This window comes from Onychostoma macrolepis, chromosome 07, assembly GCF_012432095.1.
Source record: "Onychostoma macrolepis isolate SWU-2019 chromosome 07, ASM1243209v1, whole genome shotgun sequence".
In the NCBI taxonomy this organism is placed as follows: Eukaryota; Metazoa; Chordata; class Actinopteri; order Cypriniformes; family Cyprinidae; genus Onychostoma; species Onychostoma macrolepis.
The window spans coordinates 23,729,737-23,754,547 of NC_081161.1; the positions used below are offsets into that span (position 1 = coordinate 23,729,737).

Genomic DNA, 24,811 nt, shown 5'->3' on the forward strand with positions numbered 1-24,811 from the left:
GACAACCACCTTGTTTGGTGTCACAACTTGGTAAAGGATAATATTATTTCTTAATATGGTAAAGCAAAAGTGTAAGTGATAAAACCACCTAATCAAGTCAATTGTCTTTATTGATCAACAACCAAAGAAACGTAGGCCACAGTTGGATTGGGTCAAAATATCTTCAGGTTTTTCAAAGGCTTTGGGTTTGAGCAAATAAAGTCTGTTGTGCAGGTACCGTGAAGTCAGAGAGATTACATAGAGATGGGTACAGGTTAATACACAAAGCAATTAATATATAGATTTATATACATGTATATATTAAACAAAATGGCTATTAAAATCATTACAAGACTGTGCATAGCATTGAGATACAAAACTGTCTAATGCAATACTGAAGGCCAATATTTGCGGCTGCATCACTGCAGCACATTGCATGTGTTTTGCTCAATACCGGCTTGCTTGTTCAGCCTTACATTTTGGGCCTCCAGCCATTAATAAACTGCATGAGTTTCTTCACTTGAAGTTTGCTTAGCTTAAAGTCTTCTGACAGAATTTCCTCCGTTAGCTGTAGGAGCAAATTTCCATCAATTTTTTCTTGCACAAACAAAGAGACAACATCATCTGACATACCGATGAACCGTAGTGACTTAGAAACCTCCTCAATGGAGATACCTGATAGGCTGCTTGGTGGCTGCCAAGACGCTGTAGCTACAGGATACGAAATGGAGAACACATCTGTAGTGCCGTGATGCGGTTGATCGAGCGAGCAGCTTTTGGACTCAAGTTCCAGGGTGTCCGCATCGGCTGTGGCCATAGTAGCGGGATCTGTATCTTTCTTTGTATCGTTACATTTAGGGGTTCTTGGAGGCAAGATAGGGCAGGACTGGTTTTGCTTAGTGTTACATTCCTCTGTAGATTTGTCTCTGCACATTTCCATGGTGTAGCTGGTGGATTTGGTGCAAGACTGGGAAACCTGTTGAGCCTTGGAGGCCGCAGCGCCTCCCTCACCATTCGCTCGTCTGCTGAAGTCTAACAAACCTGAGGGACAAGCCTTAGGAGTACCGGGGGTCCTCTTCCGAGGATAACTAGAGTAACTCCGGCAGTGGAGCGACGGAAAGTCCTCACCTTTATACGAGTCTGCACCACAGAAATCGTTTGGCCAGGAAAGGCGGGAGAAAGAGGCATCGACCGAATGACTGAGGCAAGGGAGAGGCTTGGAGCCTTCACTGGCATCTGGTCTGATCCAGTTACATGGGTAACATGCATGGTTCTGATCATCGGACTCGCTCGGAGACTCGCCCTCTCCACCTCTATTGAGAGATGGAGAAGAGGGAAGGGAGAAGAGGATCATTCAGTCATAAGTAGTGCAGTTCACAAAACTAATGTCCATTTTGTCAGTTAAAACAGTGCATAACTCACATGTTGTGTAAGCCGGATGAGTAATAGGATAGTGTTGGGCTTGGGGAGCGTGTGTCTGTCTGACGTGGCTTGGCAGGAGGGTATGGCACTGTGGCACTGCTTGAGCCTGCCTGCTTGCAGCTCCGCGGTGGAATTGGTGGAGCATTCAACAACCGGCACTCCTCCTTCACCTGCGAAGGTAACAAGAAATAAAAAAAAAAAAAACCCTGCATGGCTCTAGAAATGTGAATATTACAATTACATTGCTGGAGGAGTGAATGAACACAGATACAAATCTATTGAGGCAGGCTGTGCAAATTTAACAAATAGACCTTCAAAACATATGAAATGTAACCTTTGTTCCTACTTGGAAAATAATTAGACCTGTAGTGATTGACCAACAGAGCACACAAATAAGTCACTATGTAAGCAGAGAATAAACTTTGCTTTGTCGAAGAGTGGAAAACCGACAAAGAGCCTTAAAATCATGTTTTTTTGTTGTTTTTTTTTAACAGGACAAGCAATGAATAAAGATTTCTACAAACACATTAATTTCAACTTAATATTCAGGGTTCCCACTTGAGAAGTAGTTCGAGCAGTGATTTGCGTTTTACTGGTTAAAAATTATTTTGATTTCACAGATTAATCTTTTTGTTAACCCTTGCCTCAACCAGGACTCACATTTTGCTATAGCATACAGAAATCATTCTAATATGCTGATTTGGTGTGCAAGAAGCATCAATGCTGAAAACACTAAATCTACTAAAGATTTTTTTCCGGCCTTTATTGATGAACAGGAATTTGAAATAGATTTTTCTTTTGTATAAATCTATCTAGAGACCCCAAACTTTTAAACAGTAGTGTAGATTTGTGCAAATGTTGAATACAAGTAACTTTTTAAATGTTTCTATTTGTTTCAAATAGAGACTACTAAGGTTAATCTAGTATAAATGAACTCACAGCTTCAGACTTTGGAGGCACCGGAGGTGGAGGTAGATTGACTTCTGCACCAAGCAAGGCGGTTGTGGGACCTGCTGTGGGGTATGGCAGAACAGTCGTGCAGCCAGAGACAGTCGAATTTCGGACCCCCTCGATGTGGTCTAGCACAGATCCAGGGTTCTTAACATGATCCAACCAAAGCTCCTCGTACGGCACGTCTGATTTAAGGGAGCCAGAAGAACTCTCCTGCAGCTCAGGGAACAGATAATCTGCATCCGGAGCTTCTGCTGGCACACAATCTCCACATAAGCTAACGCAACCCTGAAGATTCACCTCGCTGTTCCCATGCAGATTGTTTCCGTAGACGCAGACAGACAGGCGATGAAATGACTGCGTGAGCTCATCTCGGGCTGAGCTTAGAGAACTTGGAAAATGCATGTGTGAGGGGCAGCCATTGCTTCCGCTGCTGTTGCAGATGGCGCTCCCACTTCCCGTTCCACCTGCGCTATTTTTTATCGGGCTCTTGCCATCCTCGATCCAGTCCACCCGCACGTCACGGACCGCCCTAGAGTAGTCGTCAATGTCGAACTGCTCCTGGCAGTAAGCAAACCAGCGGTGGACCACAGTTTCCAGCCAGGCTTCTCCTTGAAGCAGCCCTTCAGGCACCAGTAACCGTGGCAGTGCTGTGGACACGTGCAAGGGGAAGTGCACTGGCAGTATTTTGTTTGAACGTAACGCGCAACACACCACCACTGTCTTGGTCTGGATGTTGACCAGCTTGTATCGGTGGCCTTCGCGGATCAAATGGAGGTCATGCGGATTACGTGGCGGGCTGCTGGGCACCATGACATTCACAGGTAACCTGGTCTTCTCCACAATTGTGCGAATAGTGTGTTCTCCTTCCTGCATCTGTAGCTCCAGTGGGGAGCAGGTACTGAAGCGACCGCGGCACTGGAAAGGCAGGCTTATGCTCTCATTGGTGCGGTGGTTCATGCAGATAAGGCAGGGCATCTTTCCACGGCCAAGCTTACTTATGGAGTTAAGCTTGCCAATGCGTTTGAAGATCGTGTTGAAGCGTGACTTTTCTCGCGATGTTTTGGCATAGAGGATCTCAGCCTGGCCCATTAGTGTAAGCTCATCGCCAGTGCTCAGCGTGATGTTGTACACTTCTGTGTCCTCGTTGGATTCTCCTGATGCCATCTGGGGGAAAAAAGACAGCAATTTGAACAAATCACCTAAAAATGTAGTCTAAATAATGCTAGTCTTCCAGAAAACCTTTGACTACTACAAGGCAAAGAAATGGTGAACAGATATTTCACATTACAAACACAATGCCTGAGAGCCATTCTGATAAAGGCATATTAGATTATGCCAATATTAAGATACATTAGTGCTGGAGGTCTAAATCTGCAAGCACAAAACCAGACCTTGACATTGAAGGATATTTCCTCCATGACATAAACTCGCTCAGGGAATGCTTTGGCCACCTCCTCCACGCTGTTGAAGTACTGCACTGGCTCCTTAATGTCCCTGTCCTGCTCCAGCAGCTTAAACTGGCCTGTAACAAACAGAGCAATTTTGTAACATCAAGACATCGTCACGCTTTCATATTATATATACAATATTTAAAGCTGCAATCTGTAACATTTTTGTGTTCAAAATTTATATAAGCGAGTACACGTGTTTTTGGCTTGTCCTGAATCACTATGGAAAAACTTATAAGTGTTTATATTCAGACTATATCAGATTGGTTCGTGTAGGTACCACTGCGGAGTAGCCCGGTACCTAAGCGATTTGTCTTAAGACATGAACAGAGAGAAGAAGCTCTGGCTACAATGTTCTTCCGCAAGATGCACGCAGTTCCGTTTATTAACCGCTAGAGCGTCAAAAGTTACGGACTGCAGCTTTAAAGGAACACTCAACTTTTTTTGAAAATAGGCTCATTTTCCAACTCCCCAAGAGTTAAACAGTTGAGTTTTACCATTTTCGAATCCATTCAGCTGATATCTGGGTTTGGTGGTTGCACTTTTAGCGTAGCTTGGCATAGATCATTGAATCTGATTAGACTGTTAGCATCTCGCTCAAGAATGACCAAAGAGTTTCGATATTTTTCCTTTTTAAAACTTGACTCTTCTGTAGTTACATCATGTACTAAGACTGACGGAAAATGAAAAGTTGCGATTTTCTAGGCCGATTATGGCTAGTAATTATACTCTTATTCCAGCGTAATAATCAAGGAACTTTGCTGCCGTATCATGGGTGCAGCAGGCACAATGATATTACGCAGTGCCTGAAAGTAGTCCCCAGCTATATCATAACTAGTTACCTAGCTGGGGACTACTTTCAGGCGCTGCGTAATATCATTGCACCTGCTGCACCCTGAATGGATGGAATCGAAAACGGTAAAACTCAACTGTTTAACTCTTGGGGAGTTGGAAAATGAGCCTATTTTCAAAAAAAGTGTAGTGTTCCTTTAATGTAAAATATACATAATTTCATGTAGATGATGTTATTCTGCCAAATCAGTGCAAAGAAATGAATGCAATTTTTTTCAATTTGGGCATGTTGAACTGAAATAAAATAACATTTTGCCAAATTATCTAAAAACTTTCCAACAGTGTCGGAAAGACATTTCTAGGCACAGCACATGCTGCACTACAACAGCTGAGTGGCCTTACCCTCATAATGGACAGGGATCTCGATTTTCGGTCCGATGACATAATGGCCCTCCTCTAGGCTATGGGCGGTAATTGTGGTCCATTGCCGACATGAATGAATCAAGAGGTAGTCATTTTCTCTCAGTCCTTCCACCGACTCCCCTGAGGCGAAACAATATCACATCAGTATGGAACAGTATACCATTACAAAAGTACACACTATTAAGGATATGAAAATCATACCATAATGCAAAAAAAACAAACAAAAAAAAACAACTATAGTTAAGTGGTGCTTAGGGGTATAACTAATAGCAAGGGCACCATAAACAGATTTTAAATAACATGAAGGGCATAATTTACTCTTATTTATATACTGACAAAATATAGTATTTGTAAGCAGATCATTTACATAAACTAATATGAGAGAGGTAAGATGGGCTTTGTGCGCCTTTAACTGTGTCTGTTGTACCCAGTGAGCGCTCATAAGGCTTCAGTTAGAGAGTCTAATGATAGTGCCCCAGTTCCCATAATGATAATGATCTAGTTCCCCTGACATTATGACTTCCTCCATCTTTACACACAGAGCTCAGCTCACACACAACAGCACTTATAGCTTACACTTCAGTCTCTTTATAATAAAGCAATGAATAACAAACAACCCTGTTAAGTTATCAGACTATATTACTCGTGTTTTACGACTATAATTTATCGAGTATAAAAGCACCTCCCCAAACTAAATATTCAGTGTGGGCTCCTTTCTAAAGTTTCGGATTGAAGGGGTTGCGGAGGTTGTTGTCTAGTTAGAAAAATCAAAGAGGTTTGTAATAGATGATACACATTAAATATTATGAGGCCGGTGTTTGACTGCCTGCAGTCTGTTATTTAACTCTCTGGCCTCTGGCTAATTTGCGTTAGCCTGCTAACATCTATGCTTCTCTTTTTCGCATTTTATTTGGCTGTTTGGTCTGTAACTGTGTCAGAACAACTACAAAACGCATCACTCTTAATATCGACCCTGTAAGTTATGTCGATAAAGCCGTCCGTTAAGGTATCCCGCTGAATGTGTTCAAAGAGTAGAGGCTCGCGTTAGCTTAGCGCGCGAAGCGGCTAATTATTGGAATTCCACAGGAGCGCGACCGCCCACGCGCAGCTGCTGCCGCACACAACAACAACAGCACAACACCAGCACAACTCTGGACAAACCTTACCGCTGTCCAACTTCACAATCTGCGGTAGTCTGTAGGCACTGACAAGTCTATCCAAGGGTAGTGTCGTCGTACTCCATGTTACATCTTTCAAACTGTTGTACAGCATTAATCCAAGGTCCATGTTAGCTTGCTAACATCAGCACGTTAACCCATCGCCGCATGCATCTGCAGTGAAGAATGGCTCTTTCATGGAGAAAGCTTCGTTAGATGTCCTTTGGTTTACTCAAAGGCAGTCGTGGATTGTAAGTGAAGCCATGTCTGCCGACTGTCTATTTACACTGACAGGAAATGCCATGAATCCCAAACCGTAGCGATCTCGGCGCTGGAGTGGCTATTTCCTCTTCCCTGTAGCTCCAGCGGTTGCTCGGGCAACCAGCGCCATTTTGGTTGCATCGTGTGTTTTAATTGGATTTTCAGGAGACATTTGTGACCCTGGACCACTAAACCAGTCACAAGGGTCAATTATTTATCATTTACTTTATACATCACCTGAAAGCTGAATAAATAAGCTTTCCATTGATGCATGGTTTGTTAGGATAGGACAATATTTGGCCGAGATACAACTCGCAAAACAAATCGCCTTTAAAGTTCTCCGAACTGGACACAAATATCACTAACACAAAAGTACCATGTACTTTTGGACACAGTATCATGCTGACAATAATATATTGTTCTGTTTTTGTTGCCTTCCCAAAAATTCAAGCTATCAAGTGCTTGCTTGTGTACTGATGTCAAGAACACTATTGATTTAAATGACCTTGCAGAATGACTAAAACTGAATTAAACTGAATGATGAGTAATTGTGAACACCACAAGAGAACAGTAGGGAAATAATGTGATTGTCTTTATTTGGAACATGCTGATTATGTTTACAGGACATTCCAGTAGCTGTAGAGCATATAAACATCTTTTTGGTAAATACTTAATCCTAATCAGAGTAATGTATATGCAGACATGCCTGTCTATGGTATTTACGACCCTGAATTTTAGGAAAAGTTTTTTTTTTTTCAGGCATTGAAGGGCCATGTAAATACCAAATTACATTAATTTGGTAATAATTTAGCACCATGGTATATGAGGGCATCATGCATATTTTTACCACCTGATACAATCATGACACCCACAGCACTTCTTTTGTAAGAGACAGAATATGTGCTTCACACCTAAAAGCAGCTAATAAAACAAGTGCCTGTTTTTTTTTAATCCTTTAAATAAATATGCCTTACTAACACCAAAAAAGTGAATTTACTCTAGTAGCAAGCAAGGAAACAAGAAATAAAGCCAGTGACATATGAAGCTGATCACTTCCTCTCTTTCAGAGCATGGGCTGGGCTTGTTCTCTAAGAAAAGTTTCAGATTGCCTCTGCTGGGCTCACAGCAGAGCAGAACAGCGTTCATTTGTTCATTGCTAATAGTCTTCTGAGGGAGCATGTCTTTTGTAAGCACTCTCCGTCAGTGGGACGAGGCCGTGGCTTGTGTAGAGCAAAGAGACCCTGCCTCTGCTCTCAGTATATTTGTCAACATCGAGGAGAAAAGCTCCAAGATCTTCTTCAACATTGGCTGTCTTTATTTGAACAACAGTGAGTTAGATGAAGCTGAAAAGGTACAGTTACATGGCAGATTCTGTGTTTTATGCTACTGAAGAAAACAGTAAGTTTAAATAAGGTATATTTTAGACTAACAGTCTCAAATGGTTTTTGCTATTTTAAAAAAGTGTGTGGCTGTAAAAAGGAAGTAAAAGTGGTTTCACTCTTTATGGGAACATTTTTTTTTTCTATTATACATATGAAGGCATTTGACAGAAGTATTGGCAAAGATGAGCACCTGGCTGTGGCATTTTTTCAGAGAGGAGTAACATTCTACAAAAAGGAAAGGTAAAAAAAAAAGTTATGCCTTGTTCTTAGAGGGGACTACAAAACACCACCTACTGTCTCTTCAGAAGAAATACATTGACACTGTTCATAATCTATATATTGACAATGTTCATAATTGTATCTTCAGGTTTGAAGAGTCTCTTCTGGATTTCCAGCAGGCGTTTAAGCAGTTACGAGGAAATCAACTGATAGATTACAAACCTCTAGGGCTGAGATATAAACTGTATGTTTGTGAGGTAAGACCAGAGATGTGCCGTACATTGGACACTTTATGTGCACATAATATTGTATTTTGACCATCATTAGTTTTATACCTAATATACTCAATAGTTGTGGTGTGAGTGAGTGATTAATTCCACTTGATGACTTATTTCAGTTGTATCAGTCTCTGAAATGGTCATTTTGTCATATGCAATTTAGGTGCTGCACAACATAGGACTAGTACAGGCTCAGTTGGGAAAATGGGAGAAAGCTCAAGAGAACCTTCTTACTGCACTAAGCTTGAGGGCTGATGCCAAGTTCAGCCATGTTGACCATGCTCTGGATGCCATATTGGTATGTAACTGCTAAAAGTGTTCCACATAACGTAATTATCAGTCCTACAATTCTAAACATCAGTCACTGAATAAATTGCACAGTTTTTGCAGTGATATAAAGCCAATTTTGAAGTTTATCTTAAAATTATTGTTTGTATCTGAGGCAACAAAATCTAAGGGAATGACCTTATATGTGCTGTTGTTTTGTAACATATTGCAGCTTTCCTAATTAGAAATGAGTGAAATTTGGTGTTGCATAATTACTGCTTTGGGGTAGGTTTTGTGGGAAGTTGTGTAAGCTGCAGGAGGGACAAAATTCACAAGAACGATGACTTCTACTCAGACACTATAGTCACTAGTCACCAGTCATTCTTCTACTTCTTGTGACATTTTTGTAAGCATTTTAATGACAAATTAATATGACATTTTGCACAAGGATACTCTTGAAAAAGGAATAAATAAACAAATCTAAAAAAATAAATAAACTCGTTATATTACATTGATGAGCATAGTGCGAACATCATGAATTGTATGTGGTGATTGTCTTAATGCATTGCTTTAAAATTGAAAACCACTGTGATTTCCTCTTTTCAGAAACAGAAGCTCTTTCCTTTGGTAGAGATTCGAGCTGGGCTGCTGTTCAGACCCAATAAGAACTATGTGGCAGAGCTGGAGAAAAGAGACTATCTTGGAAAAGCCAAGGTATCCCCATTATCACATCAGTACAGTGTGCAACGCTACCGAAGAGATCCATTTTCAATTTGCCCAGTAAATCAGACAAACCGATTAAGATTAGTGTTTTGTTTATAGGTTGTATCTTCTATTGTACCTGCAGATGAGTTTTCTGGGTTTGCTCCACTTCAGCCTCAAGTAAGTAGTGTTGCAAATAAGTCAAGTAATGAAATTGTTAACATGTTAACGTTAGCATAAAATAAGCCTAACAGATTGTTAGATTTTTAAGATAATGTTAATGATAAGCATATACATTAATGATACACATTTAATGTATATGCTCAAAACTGTCATTTTAATGAGCACAGTGCATTTCTTTAATTTGTGAATTGTTAGGTTGACGATGTTCCATCTACACCAAAAGTCCCAGAAGTGCTAAGGTACATTTAGGGTCATGGACATGGAAAACACAATTTAATGCATCTTAACTTCTAACTAAATCTTAAATATGTTTGCAATTTATGGAGTTTTTGTATTGTTTTATCTTCTTGTTTTACATAAATGTAAATGTCAAAATCATCAGGGTATTTGAAGGTGAGCCACACACTGTTCTCTATGAGTTTTACCCTGAGACCAAAGAGGAGCTAGCTGTATTGCCTGGCAACATTGTCTTTGTTCTTCAGAAAGGATCTGACAACTGGGCATCTGTTGTTTTCAATGAGAAGGTATATTTTTGCTAAAAAAAAAAAAAAAAAAAGTTAATCATAAAGGAAAGTACAATGAGAACAGAAAAAATTGAACAAAAACTCCCACACGAGAGCTGGCGTTCACTGTCAAGAGAAAATTCCAATGCTAATGTAAACAACGTGTGTTTAAAGTACAGATAATAATGCCCTATTGTCTGTTTATTTTATTTGTTCTTATTTCCAGCGGGGTCTTGTACCTTATAACTTCCTTGAACCCTTGGATATTGTTACAATGACATCAAAACCAATGCAGGTACAGTAGCTGCATTTTGAACAAATATACAGTAACAAATTGAATATTTATCATACAATCCACTTTTGATGACTTCAAGTGCACCTGGGAAAGTCATACCTCTGAGCCAGACATTCATAATTATGATAACACGGACGTAGCATAAGCAAACGTGATGACACATTTTCATTTCTATCACTTACATGGTATCACAATAAAATGTTGTTGTTACATAAAGCAAACCGTGCAAGTTGAGCGATTTATTTTTAGATAGATAATGTGCTAACATTTGAGCTAAATTACTTTCTGTGTCCTACATTATTAAAAAATATCACGTGACCTCTTATAGATTGAACCATTAAATGAAAATGATGATATACCAGCTCCTCCAAGAAGAGCACCGCCGAGCAGACCAGTGGGTACAGAAGGCCCGGAGACTGTGAACGCAGAGGTTCAGTATTCCCTACACACTCAAGATATAATCACAGTATATTAACAGTAAATGGATATCAACTAACATAGCTATCACACAATGCTTACATAACGTATTGAAAGGCCAACTTTTATTAGATACAACCTCATTATGTTTATGGCATCATGAACATATTGATTATTATTAATAAGATTATTTCTCAAGCTCTGCTGTATTCTTCACAGACTAATAACATTAGGGAATTCTCAGGCTGCATTGTGAAAGTGCACTTTCAGTTCACCATAGCAGTCAGAATTGCACATGGACAATCATATGGAGTCGTTCTTCAGACGATAAGCTCTAAACTTAAGCTGCCTGCATCAACGTTAACTTTATGGTAACTATAGCAATTATAACATTCCCAGCACTGTACTGAAGCATTTCAGGAGAAAAAAAAGTTGTATTGTACTTTTCAGTTATGCCAAGGAAAGCATTGATGAAAGAGTGAATCTTGAGGACTCTGAAATGGAGGCTGTGTGGAATAGTGTGAAGGATAACCGTCTTACGCTGTGGTGTTCAGTGACTGAGGTACAATACAACAGCTTGACTCATCTATGTTCACACAGATTGAACTAACAGCATAATATAGCTTACTGTACACTACACTTAAAAACAGTAATATTAAAATAAGACATACTGCTGTTCAGCTTTACCAGTCATTTTTTCTCTTCTGGCACTTCCCAAAACGGCTGTCTGAAAGGGTAAACGTGTGCCTCATGAGAAAGTGGTGGCTCTGTACTCTTATGGCTCTTCTACCCCTGAAGACCTGGATTTCAAACAGGGAAACGTCATCACAGTTCTTTCCAAAGGTAGGAACTAAAACTGTGGTACTTGTAATTTACTAATATGGGCATAAAATACAGTATGAACTATTAAGGCATTCTAGAGATTATTTCTGTTGACTTTTTGTTTCATTTTCAGTCAATGATGAGTGGCTTGAGGGTCAGTGCAACGGGAAGATTGGCATATTCCCATCATCCTTTGTTAAAGCACTAAATGGGGATCAGAAATGTGAATGAATCATTCATCCAGGTTACAACTATGTTGATTTTATCATTTGGGAGAAACCTGCAGTATTTTAGGGCCTGTTTTTAGTTAATATTGTCAAACTCATGCCAGAGCTTGCTGCTTCATTAACCCACTTTGATTGTGTGGTAATCGTTCCACATTTCACATATTGAGATCATATTTTTTAAGTCAGGAAAATTAGTTTTATTCTGTTTGAATATAAAGACAACAAATAACACATTAAATCACTTTTGACATAATTTACGCTTTCTATAATTCGCTACCATTGGTAGCACAGTCGAACTTAACATTCTTATATTTAACAAATACTAATTTACCTTCCTTGATTTTTGGCCAGTAGCAGAAGGAACACACCATTTTCAAGGGAATTAAAACATGTTCCCAAAAGATATTCTGTATTATCACAGACAATTACATCCTTTTCTATACATTGATGCAATTCATATGCTGTGGGTGTGAAAGTAGTCCTTTGATGATTTCTTATGACAGTCCAATAATAAATGATTTTTATGATTTTTGAAGAGGTGTTGAAGCATCTTTATTTCCCACACCCTCCTCCTCATAAGCAATGGCAATGCCTCTCCGTCCCTCCACAGCTTTCACCACTGGCGTCTGCCCCAGTTTGGACTCCAGTCCCTGCCAACTACGGCCAGACAAAAATGAAGCTGCAAAACGAAAACATCATGATTATATTCTGCATTTGCATGACTCAAACTTGTAAATTTCAAGCTACCAAGTTGAAGAATTACTACTGCAACTACAGTTCAGTACGGCCTCAGACTCTATACCTGCTGTGTTTGTGTTGGCCACAGTGAGAGTCTGATTTCTCAGGACGAGTGAACAAGACTCTGATGTGCCATTTATGATCTCTGATGAGGTGGTGGAACATGTTCGCAGAGCTCCTGTGATTAGAGAGACATCTGTGGTCTCTTCCTCAATGGCAGACTGGTCTGGTTCAGGGAAGACCACATGACTGCTTCCACCTATAATATATGTTTCCTATTAGATTCCTAGAACAATACCAAATATGAACACTGACATCATTCAAGGCCCATATTCTTAGTATACTGTAAATATATTAAACATCACAATACTTTTGTAGTGCTCTGACTCATTTCAACAAATCATTCTACAATGACATACCAGGAAGTAAATCTCTGAAGTCTGTGACATATTCTCCAGTCCACTCTCTGTGCTTATTGCAAGCCAACTCCATCTCAAAGGGAGTTACCACAGGTCTGTAGAATTCACTTGAATCCAGCAGTGAGTTCTCCGGACAGGCAACTAATACGTAAACGTCAATTTCCAAGAAGTTAGCGAGCTTGGGAACATTGATCTTTCCCATAGCAAACATATAGCTCTTCTTGCCTACTTTGTGAATAATGTCTTTTAGCTGCTCTATGATGGTCAGATAGTTAGCAACACCCAGGGTGCCCACCAAAATGCCCACCACACTGGCATCTTTGGCCCGCTCGATGGCATAATAGCGTTTCATCAGTGCCTTGTTGATTTTAACCGATTCCACTCGTCCTGTGTGTGTTTCTGGATTGAATGAGCTGAAGGCACACTGGTTCCAGGTCATCATGAAGTTTGTAAGAGTCAAGCCTTCCTGGCCAATATAAAGCATACTGTAATCATCAACACTCTGCCCCGCTTTTACACTAAACTGTCTGCCAAATTTAAAAATGACTCTATTATCCTGTGAATCTATGCGATCACTGTCCACACAGCTGTCCTGAATCAGCTCAGCACCGCAGGAATGATCCGTTTTTAGAAGAGAGACCACAACATTGGGGTAGATATCACACAAAAGTGTCCTGAGATCACCTGAGGAGAGATGAGATAAATGAACTTTCTTGCACACATTCATGAAAATGAACATTATTAAATATTAGCACAGACTAAGTAACAATTACCTATAGCATGTGAATAGGTGACATCATACAGTACGATGACATGACTTTGGCGGTCAGGGTAAAGCGCTTTAAAGGCTGCGGCACACTGCTGGACATCAATGGGTCTCTTCCCAAACACATACAGAAGGGGTAGTCTTCTGCATGGGCTGAGGCAAGATGGCCCATAATGCACTATACAGTCTGCTCTCACATGTTCTGCGGCCACCTCATCCACACAACAGCTGAGAAGAACATAAACAGAAGTCAGAGTTCTGGTTGTGCAGCCACACAAAATGAACCCGAGTCACTCCGGATAAAAACAGCTCTTACCTGCCATAGGATGTGTCTCCTAAAATGAATGTCTTGGCTTGGGTTTCCTTCTCTATCTCGACAGAGACTCGGACGGCGTCAGGCAGGAGTTCATCTGGAAACTGTAAGGCTACCTGTGATAAAAACAGACGTCCTAAATAGATCGGTTGGACATTTGGTTTGAGTAAACAAGACAGAAGACTTCTAATGATGTTGTCTTGCCTTCTTGAATTGATTAGTAGTGATAAATTGACAGGTCTCCGCTATCTGATACAGCTGCACCAGATTCCCAGCATGGCTGCCGGTCGTGATGGAGGACACACTGACGGTGCGCTGAAGAACTGCCTCACTGCTGCTACTGAAGGCATCTGTCATCTTCTGGCAGGGGTACTCTGGGTCTAAAAACAATCACAGTTATAATTAAGCAATAAGCAGTATTCCATTCTTCACACTACAGGAAAGACCAAACATATCAAAGCAATTATGCTTCCCCACAACAGCACACAATCTAATATTTCACTTTTATCCAGCCATAACAGTAGCTCGGAGCTGTCATTAAAGGCCCGGAATATTGACAAGTTTTATATTGTGATGACTCTGACTTTCCTATAAGTGAATCACATTTTTATTAAAATATACAACTGCTATGTCTTCCTACTTTGAAGACGAGATTTGTTTTAACTGCAGTCAACAGGATCATTCTAATACATTATAACGTTACAGGCTAAAAAGTTGCTATCGGCAAATCTACAAGCAGGTAAAATTAGTTGACCGATGGATAAATTAATCTGATAACTGAATATGCGTGCAGCCAAATTGCATATTATAATTAACCACAACAAAACGCAACATACCAAAACACAGATGCACATTACATGTTAGTTTCCACGTGAGCTTGCGGAGCGCTGCACGCTCTTCTTCATCATTCAGCCCCTTTGACTTGCGTTGATCATTCTGCCCTCTAGTGTCCCGGAGAGACCGAGAGTGACAGCTTTATGGCGTCAAATCTATGCCATTAATAACCGAGCGCACCACTTATGCTGGCGCGCGCGGTAAATCACTTCCGCGAGAGGAAAACAGATCTACACGCGAGGAAATGGCAGCACGCGAGCTAATTTCAAACACTCGCGCGCGCGTCACTTGTCCTCTGCGCGCAATACAAGCCCTCGCGCGCACGTGATCATCCCCCACATTCTCTCACCCGCTCACGCGAACACTTCTATTTTTGTCAGTCGTGGGGCGGGGCTTGCTGTTTTAATTGTTATCTCTAACGCCATTGGTTACTTCCCCTTTTTCGGAAGTCAGCTGTGATTGGACGCCTGTGAAAAGGTCTATCTGTCTATCAACAGACCAGATGTAAGTTGTCATTTATTTATTTTTATTTTATTTTTATAAAAATAAGTAGGGTAAAGTGCAGAACCCTCTTACAATGAAAGAATATATTACCACCAAACCCTAAAATTTGACATAGTAATACAAAATATATTAAAAAGTTTATACAGCAACTCTTGCTTATTTATATGAACAAATAATTTGTTCATCCAAAGGTCCTTTGAACCAATTTGGGATTTACAGTCATGTACATTTACAATTTACATTTATGCATTTAGCAGACGCTTTAAAAGCAACTTACAGTGCATTCAGGTTATACATTACTGTTATTTTTTTATCAGTATGTGTGTTCCCTGGGAATTGAACCCATGGCCTTTTGCGCTACTAACACAATGCTCTACCACTGAGCCACAGGAACACTTATTATTTTTTACAATTATTTAATGGACACTTCTCACATTTTTGAGGTTGTATATAAATATGGTTGGGTAAGCATATAGTGGTGAACTACAACTAATTCAGCATATAGCAACAAGTTGACTATTAGCTTTATATTATTTTATTTTCATTTTGCAAAGTTAATATAGCCCAAGCTTTATGTTGTATGAAAATTTCAAATATAACCTTTTTGGTAGATTTACCATGCTAAAAACCGTGGAAACGTGTCATTAAAATCTATAAAAAAGGGTTTATGCAGATTGAGGCTGATGTATGGGAGGAGAGCCTCAGTAGGATTCGATCTTGCTCTATTAGTTCTAGGCATCAGTTAATTCAATGTAAGGTGATGCATAGACTGCACTATTCAAAATCTAAATTGCACAGAATTTTTCCTACTATCTCTCCTATTTGTGACAGGTGTAAATCTGCAGAAGGCTCTCTGACCCATCTCTTTTGAACATATCCAAAACTATACGATTTCTGGTGTGACATATTTGAATGGTTCTCGGATATGTATGGTTGTGTTTTTACACCTGATCCAGAAATTGCATTATTTGGTTATTCTATTTCTCTGTTAGATCATAATGTGTCTGTACAAAGTACAATCATTTACGGAATGATTATTGCGGGGCTTGCTGTTTTAATTGTTATCTCTAATGCCATTGGTTACTTCCCCTTTTCCGGAAGTCAGCTGTGATTGGACGCCTGTGAAAAGGTGATCCATAATTCACATGTGACCTGAGACATGGCTTCATCAACAGACCAGATGCAAGTTGTCATTTATTTTTTATAAATATAACATGGCTGTTTTAATGAAAATGAATTGCATGCACTGTCAGTAGAATACATCATTATAATAAAAGTTTATTAACATAAATTCTTCCGTTTACTAGTGATTACTAGTGATTACAATCTTGTGATGTTACAAAGATAAAACAGGACCATAAACCCTTTTTTTTATAAGTATTTTTATTAGTTTTATATTGCACAATAAACAACAACAATAAAAGAACAAAATACATGAAATAATAATGATTAAAAAATAAATCAATAAATTAAAAAAAATTTAAAAAACAGACTTTTGAGAACAACAATCAGGGCATACAAACAGTTTCAATGGAAAAATGACTAGGCACTCAATAGGGGGCAGACAAGATACTAAGCATTACGTTGCTCGTCAGAGTCAGCATTACATTGGTCCAAATGATCTAGAAATGCTTGCCATATACTGTAAAACTTATTAAGATTACCAATAACTCCATACCGGACTCTTTCCATATGCAATATTCCAGTAAGATAGTTCAACCAGGTCTTAAACTGAGGAACAGTGTCCGATTTCCACAGCCTCAGAATGACACTCTTAGCAATAATCATTCCGTAAATTACTGTACTTTGTACAGACACATTATGATCTAACAGAGAAATAGAATAACCAAATAATGCAATTTCTGGATCAGGTGTAAAAACACAACCATACATATCCGAGAACCATTTAAATATGTCACACCAGAAATCGTATAGTTTTGGACATGTCCAAAAGAGATGGGTCAGAGAGCCTTCTGCAGATTTACACCTGTCACAAATAGGAGAGATAGTAGGAAAAATTCTGTGCAATTTAGATTTTGAATAGTGCAGTCTATGCATCACCTTACATTGAATTAACTGATGCCTAGAACTAATAGAGCAAGATCGAATCCTACTGAGGCTCTCCTCCCATACATCAGCCTCAATCTGCATAAACCCTTTTTTATAGATTTTAATGACACGTTTCCACGGTTTTTAGCATGGTAAATCTACCAAAAAGGTTATATTTGAAATTTTCATACAACATAAAGCTTGGGCTATATTAACTTTGCAAAATGAAAATAAAGTAATATAAAGCTAATAGTCAACTTGTTGCTATATGCTGAATTAGTTGTAGTTCACCACTATATGCTTACCCAACCATATTTATATACAACCTCAAAATGTGAGAAGTGTCCATTAAATAATTGTAAAAATAATAAGTGTTCCTGTGGCTCAGTGGTAGAGCATTGTGTTAGTAGCAAAAGGCCATGGGTTCAATTCCCAGGAACACACATACTGATAAAAAATAACAGTAATGTATAACCTGAATGCACTGTAAGTTGCTTTTAAAGCGTCTGCTAAATGCATAAATGTAAATTGTAAATGTACATGACTGTAAATCCCAAATTGGTTTAAAGGACCTTTGGATGAATAAATTATTTGTTCATATAAATAAGCAAGAGTTGCTGTATAAACTTTTTAATATATTTTGTATTACTATGTCAAATTTTAGGGGTTGATGGTAATATATTCTTTCATTGTAAGAGGGTTCTGCACTTTACCCTACTTATATTTATAAAAATAAAATAAAAAAATAAATGACAACTTGCATCTGGTCTGTTGATAGACAGATAGACCTTTTCACAGGCGTCCAATCACAGCTGACTTCCGGAAAAGGGGAAGTAACCAATGGCGTTAGAGATAACAATTAAAACAGCAAGCCCCGCCCCACGACTGACAAAAATAGAAGTGTTCGCGCGAGCGGGTGAGAGAAGATCGAGCGCGAGGATGTGGGGGATGATCACGTGCGCGCGAGGGCTTGTATTGCGCGCAGAGGACAAGTGACGCGCGCGCCAGTGTTTGAAATTAGCTCGCGTGCTGCCATTTCCTCGCGTGTAGATCTGTTTTCCTCTCGCGGAAGTGATTTACCGCGCGCGCCAGCATAAGTGGTGCGCTCGGTTATTAATGGCATAGATTTGACGCCATACAGCTTACACAAAGAATGTGTACAAACAATTAATAATTCAAGACTAATGTTTTATTATTCAGAATAACTGTGACTTGCATTGAATCAGAACCATATTACAATAAAAATATATACACTTTTTTGTACATCTTGTGCGTTTAGTTCTCACCTCTCGTCAAGTTTTCAACATGAATTGAAATCATTTTGACAAATACATGTACAATATTTCTTAAATCATTACCAAAACAACCCAAGGCACATTAATTGACATCATACAACAGTTTGTCAGAGCTTTTTGTCACAGCTGTGACAATATTCAGTACAACAGCACTATTACTTGTGACATTGTTTTAACATGCAGTGTATTTAAAAATGTGACATTATCTGATGCACAACATAAACTAATGCAAAGTTAATAACTGTGTTTTAAAAAATGGCTATGTGTGTTTGTTTTAAAAAAAGTGTATGTGTATTTATTTGCATGAATCTCAGATTTATAACATACCTTGCACCTTCTTTGGTATATTTGTGTACTGTATTATCTTGGCATTCATTCATCTGTTGACATTGGTTTTGATAAGCATGAACATCATGAACTAATGCAAGATGTAGCACTATGTAGTTATTATTTAGGTATGTAAATGTGATTTATTTTTCCTAACAGAACTTGATAAAAGCTGTGAATACCACAGCTCTTCTTATAACCCGAGGCTAATGAGACATTTTCTCAGGAGAAACAATGTCTGCTGATGTTTACATCCATATCCGATAGAATCCAAGTACGACTGTGAGACACGTGAATACTGAACCTAGAAAAATTACATAAAGCATGAATCAAAATAAATACTGAAGTGGTCTCCTACAAACTTGTTCTTTTAATAACTTCATAAATTAATTTGTCAATAAAACTTCATCTTGACTTCTGAATCTGTATGATTAATACAACAAGGACATCCTGTGGCATTCTGTGACAATCTCAATATACTGAAATATCAATTTAAGTTACTGATAATTCAAATGTGCAAACAAGTAAAATTAACAAAAAAAGTAACATTTTTTTTTTACCTGCCAGATATTTGATAGTATCCAGTTTATGTGACTCCAGCAAAGTCTTCAGGCCCGCCACTTCTGTGTCGATTTTCATGTTAGTCTGTGTCATGTAACGATCCTGCTCAGAATGCTAAGAAAGAAAATCCAGTGTAAAAAGTTTCATACAAAAAAAAAATCAAGACAACATTATTGTCCTAAACACAGGCATGTCTCACCATTTCCATCAATTCATTCCTGGTCCCAATAAGCTTTCTGTCAAAGTCGGCTGTCTGTACCAAGAGCAAACATCTCAATTAAAGCAGCGACACCTCAAATAACCAACAAATCTTTGGATTTCAGAGACGGTGAGTCTTCCAAACCTGTTCTTCTGGCGAGTCATTATTTCACTGTACTTACCACCTCCTTCACACGGCTTTTTTCTACATTCAAATCCAAAATGGAATCTGCACGCCTTTTGTTCATCATATCCTGCAGCACAAAAAATACAAATAAAAAAAATGGAAAATTACAATGACTATTGTACATAGTAAAGATGCATGTGTAAGGGTTATGTATGCCTCTTTAACAAGCTCTGAATAGCAAAGCAAAACATTTTTTTCATTAAAAGTTTTTTTCTTCATTTACTTACAGTGAGTTGTATTCTTAGCTGTGATAGCTCAACCTTGATTTTCTGTAAAGGAATTAAGATACAGTTCATGATACTTCTTCATTAGGTGAATGCACAAAGCTGTTAAAAAGTAAATTCGAAGCAATTGGCAAACTTTTTATTTCACAGCTATTATGTTATATTTATTTGAATTCACCAAGATAATATACTGCAGAAAGAAAGATTTCTAAATATATACTTACATTACCATTCAAAAGTTGTTTTTTTCTTTAATGAATACTTTTGAGCAAGGATGCATTAAATTGTTCAAAAGACAATGTTACAGAAGGTTTATTTCAAATAAATGCTTTTCTTATATATTTACCAAAGAATCCTGAAAAATCTTATCAAATAATATTTTTTATTATTAAGCAGCACACTTATTTTCAAAATTGATAATAAGATCATCATATCAGAATGATTTCTGAAGGATTATGTGACGCTGAAGACTGGATTAATGGCTGCAGAAAATTCATCTTTGCAAACCCAAGAGTTAGATTTTTAAATTTTAAAATATATCTATATTTGATCAAATAAATGCAGCCTTGGTGAGCATGAGACCTCTTTCAAAAACAAAAAAATCTTAAAACAGTAGTGTATAATCACACTGAATACAGAAAAATGATTTTCAAGTATAGAAACGGAGTAGGTGATGATAATAGATCACAACACAACCTCACCTCATTCTCTGCTAGCAATGCTGAGAATTCACTCTTCTCCAGAATGATCATGTCCTTTTTTACAGCAGCAATATGAGACATGACTTTCTGTAACATGATTTCCTGTAAAATTAAACTAGTTAAGTAGAGCAACTGACCTCTTTGACTTGGGCGCTGATATGAGGGAAGTTGTATAGACAACAACAGAGCCATTTTTTAATGTGTACATTAAAAACATCACACCATAATCAACTTTGGTAATCGTTTGCCAACCATGAATCTGACGGTCATTTTCACAATAAATTATTCATCAAAAGTTGAATACACAAACTAACACTTCATGAGAGCTCTGGTTCACACCTCACATGAGCTAAATCAGTAAGTGTCGTCCACAGGGCACGGTCCACTCAAACAATCAGAAAAGCATGGAAGGACAATGAAAATCTCACCTGCTGCGTTTTGGTAGCCATGTCACCGTACATAACGCCCATGTTTGAATTTGTGATATTTACCATCATATTGACAATGACCTCTGCCTGCTGAGTCACGAAACCTGAAAGGACACAGAACATTTTGATGAATCACCGAACTGGAATTAGCCAGAGCATTTCAGAAACACAGACAAGAAATCTTACCGCTTTCCTCGAGCAGCTGAACCATTGCATGAGTATCAAAGAATAACTTCCTATTGCCAGACTTAGTCATGTCAGATTTTTTCAGGTCATACTGTAGAGTTTTAACTGAGGTACTCAACTCTGAAATAAAGACAATGGGCACAATTATTGAGTGGAATATGCAAATCATAGAGAACTGGTCATTAGTAAATAAATATCTGCAAACCTAGACGTGTGTATCACTTCTAATAGCAAAAACATACGTGCATACATGCATACATACATACATATATACAGGGCTGGGGAGTAACGAAATACATGTAACGCCGTTACGTATTTAAAATACAAAATATGAGTAACTGTATTTCGTTATAGTTACATTTTAAATGGGTGGTAATCAGATTACAGTTACATCCGAAAAGTATTTTAGATTACCTTAGTGATTACTTTGATATTTAATGTCATTTATTTATTTGAATATTAATGTAAATTATTTTAATCATGAGGCAACTGGTGATACTCAAGGTGCGTTCACACCAGACGCGAATGAAGCGTTAAGCGCGAGTGATTTACATGTTAAGTCAATGCAAAGACGCGAATAGACATCCTGCGGCGCGATTCGCGCGAATGAGGCGGCGCGAATTGAGCGTTTCGGGCGTTTGACGCGCGAGTTGAAAAATCTGAACTTTGGCGAAAATTCGCGCCGCGTTAACCAATCAGGAGCTTGCTCTAGTAGTGACGTGATTACGACGTAGCGAGCGGAGGAAATCCCAAACAATAATGGAGGACAAAATAATCATAGCTGTTTGTGGACACCCAGAGCTGTATGATAGCCTACATTTTCGTACTTTTACAGAAACAGGAATAAAAATGAGATATATATATATATAGAGAGAGACTACAAGCTAGCTAAATTGAGCTTATTCGCCGTATTTTATCCATGTCAGCCATTTCGCAACGAGACAGGAGCCGTTCGCCTGGCAGAAGCTCCTCCCATGACGCGAATTCGCGTCTGTTGTGAAGTGAATGTCACGCGCGAATGAAGCGAGTAAACTTAAAATGTTCAAGCGTACAACTACGCGCGAATAGCGCGATTTATTCGCGCAAGTCGCGTCTGGTGTGAACGCACAGTCAGACTCGCGCGCAGCCTGTCCATACAGCAGCCTGCCTGCAGAGAGCAGACCAACATGATCTCACAGAATTCCGTGTAATGTTCACGGACTTAATTAACCCCGAATCTGTGGTGGCATCACGGAATCGCCGGAAATTCCGTGATGGGCTCACCGAAGTGATACCAATGTAAGTCAGTGACAGGCATCAGCCGTGCTCCACGCACGGAAACCCTTAGCATCGATATGCCGACGCGATACTGGGACATTTATCGTCATCATTATTGTTCAGAACTGGGTAGGTTTAGGGTAGGGGTGGGTCAGGTACTCCAGTGAAAGTATAACTGCATCGGAGTCACTCTTTTTACGTGGTCCGATGCAGCGCTGGTGTTGAACCAGTGAATCCGTGCATGGACCACGGCTGATGCCTTCTGTGAACCCATCACGGAATTTTCGGCGATTCGGTGATGCCTCCACAGATTCGGAGGTTAATTAAGTCCGTGAACATTACACGGAATTCTGTGAGATCAGGTTGTGCAGACTAGTGATGACTCATTAAAATGCAAGAGAAAATCACAAAGCCTAGCGCGTAATTGTCATGGAAATAAAAAGACGATTTTACTTCTAAATGTGAAACAGGACGGAACATCACTGTAGGCTATGTAATTTTTGTTTACCTGCAACAAAACGTCTCTCGGTTTCAAAGGAACATCTAACCTTGAAAAAAGCATCTTAAAGTAAGTTGTTCTCACAGTTTGTACGAGTCCTTGTTTTTCTATATTTATGTATAGTTAAGCAATATCAATCGAGGAAGTAGAGTGCTGTTTAGCCGAATATTAGCGCGATCTCAAATGTGATGCTGATTTTATGCAATTCATAAAAAGTTCATATTTAGTGACTTATTAAAAGAACAGTGTTGTCTGATTTGCTCTATAGCGCAAACAAAAATGGTTCCATACAACCGCTGGTCTATTTACACTAAGCGCAATAAATCTGTTTGGGATTGACATCATTAGAAAAGACGTCTATTTGAGACACGTGCTGATAAGATTTGAGTTTGAATCCGTTTGAACTCATTCAACTCCCGTTCTTCTCCCTTTTCCCATCACATGTCTGCCACTGTTTGCAATAAGTATTAATAGCATCTACTATCACTTGTTGCAAAGAAAATGCTACTTTTTTCCAACATGGTGTAAATAGAATTTATGGCTATTTGCACTTAATGCAAATAACCACTGCCTTCAAAATAAATCCACATCAGAATAGTTGCGCGTCTGCGAGCAACATTTGCTTCCTGAATGAAGCCGCGTTTTGAACGAATCAGCTGAGAATGATTCAATTACATTCATAAAATCACTTGCTTGATTCCTGAATGAACCTTTTGAGCGAATCGAATGATCCCATGACTCTTTCATTAAGGCAGTGATTTGCCACCACCTACTGGCGGTTTGAGTTTCATATTTAAAAACATATTTTCCTCCCATAATTTTTTTATTTCCATGTTTAAAATGTTGTATTGAAAATATTAATCTCATAGCATTATTTATGCATTTATAATTGTTTTAAATGTATTCATGCCACTCATTTTTATTTAGAGGTGGTTAACATAAAAACAAGACATCAAAGTTAATATGCCATTTAACTTAAGTATTCCAAAGTATTTAGATTAAGTTACTAAAATTAAGTAATCTAACGAAATACGTTACAAAATACTTTTAAAGCATGTATTTTGTAATCTGTAACGAAATACATTTTAAAAGTAACCTTCCCAGCCCTGCATATATACATACCTCTGACCAGCTTGCGTGAACCTCTCAAAAGCCGAATGGACTCCGTGTCAAACCTTAAACAATTAGTCCCTATTCCGTTAAAACCATTTCTAATCGCCGAGATTAGATGTCTGCTGTGTGCAGACCTCATTCTGCTGAAAATAAGCATTTGTTTGTATATAAAGTACAAAATATGTAGAGGACTTTAAAATGTTGCGGGATCGCGGCGGGGGACCTGATGTGACCGCATGATCTTGCTTTTCTCCTCTGTGTCCCTAAAGTCATTACATACAACAAAGCTTCTTCAATTCGTGAAATAATTCAGAAGAATTGTAGATAACTGAAACTATAACACATTTGCGTGTTATAGTGTGAAAAAAACACTATAAATGTTTCCAAACTTTGCTCCTTTCTCTGTGACAGATCCACCTCTCCGTCAAACTTCCTGGAACAGAGCGAGTAAACAATGACGTTTCACGTACACTTGATGATT

General features: G+C 38.7%; 4 protein-coding genes across 5 annotated transcripts; 1 reads left to right on the forward strand and 3 right to left on the reverse strand.

Annotated features, from left to right (window-relative positions):
- Positions 1-92: 92 nt before the first annotated feature.
- Positions 93-6,510, reverse strand: garem (GRB2 associated, regulator of MAPK1). Of its 2 annotated transcripts, XM_058780937.1 has the most exons (7): positions 6,185-6,510; positions 4,998-5,138; positions 3,747-3,877; positions 2,341-3,519; positions 1,402-1,571; positions 655-1,292; positions 93-547 (listed from the first exon to the last, which is right to left on the reverse strand). In XM_058780937.1, the coding sequence occupies exons 1-7, from the start codon at positions 6,303-6,305 to the stop codon at positions 516-518; spliced, it is 2,412 nt and encodes an 803-aa protein (XP_058636920.1). In that variant the 5' UTR covers positions 6,306-6,510; the 3' UTR covers positions 93-515. The 2 variants fall into 2 exon arrangements, with proteins under 2 accessions (XP_058636920.1, XP_058636919.1); XM_058780936.1 differs by having other exon boundaries at positions 93-1,292; positions 6,185-6,508.
- Positions 6,511-7,517: 1,007 nt separating this feature from the next.
- ncf2 (neutrophil cytosolic factor 2) lies at positions 7,518-12,266 on the forward strand. The gene is made up of 14 exons (XM_058780938.1): positions 7,518-7,787; positions 7,976-8,058; positions 8,186-8,294; positions 8,479-8,613; positions 9,189-9,296; positions 9,405-9,464; positions 9,663-9,706; positions 9,850-9,991; positions 10,197-10,265; positions 10,594-10,695; positions 10,902-11,053; positions 11,133-11,244; positions 11,417-11,525; positions 11,638-12,266. The coding sequence occupies exons 1-14, from the start codon at positions 7,614-7,616 to the stop codon at positions 11,733-11,735; spliced, it is 1,497 nt and encodes a 498-aa protein (XP_058636921.1). The 5' UTR covers positions 7,518-7,613; the 3' UTR covers positions 11,736-12,266.
- dph2 (diphthamide biosynthesis 2) lies at positions 12,238-15,014 on the reverse strand. Its single transcript, XM_058780939.1, has 7 exons — positions 14,804-15,014; positions 14,172-14,347; positions 13,971-14,083; positions 13,662-13,882; positions 12,889-13,572; positions 12,534-12,728; positions 12,238-12,410 (listed from the first exon to the last, which is right to left on the reverse strand). The coding sequence occupies exons 2-7, from the start codon at positions 14,322-14,324 to the stop codon at positions 12,253-12,255; spliced, it is 1,524 nt and encodes a 507-aa protein (XP_058636922.1). The 5' UTR covers positions 14,325-14,347; positions 14,804-15,014; the 3' UTR covers positions 12,238-12,252.
- Positions 15,015-18,521: 3,507 nt separating this feature from the next.
- mcur1 (mitochondrial calcium uniporter regulator 1) lies at positions 18,522-24,790 on the reverse strand. The gene is made up of 9 exons (XM_058782797.1): positions 24,340-24,790; positions 21,462-21,581; positions 21,276-21,379; positions 20,848-20,949; positions 20,150-20,191; positions 19,918-19,989; positions 19,737-19,790; positions 19,537-19,651; positions 18,522-19,280 (listed from the first exon to the last, which is right to left on the reverse strand). Exons 1-9 carry the CDS (start codon positions 24,485-24,487, stop codon positions 19,225-19,227), a joined length of 813 nt encoding a protein of 270 aa, XP_058638780.1. The 5' UTR covers positions 24,488-24,790; the 3' UTR covers positions 18,522-19,224.
- Positions 24,791-24,811: the final 21 nt, after the last annotated feature.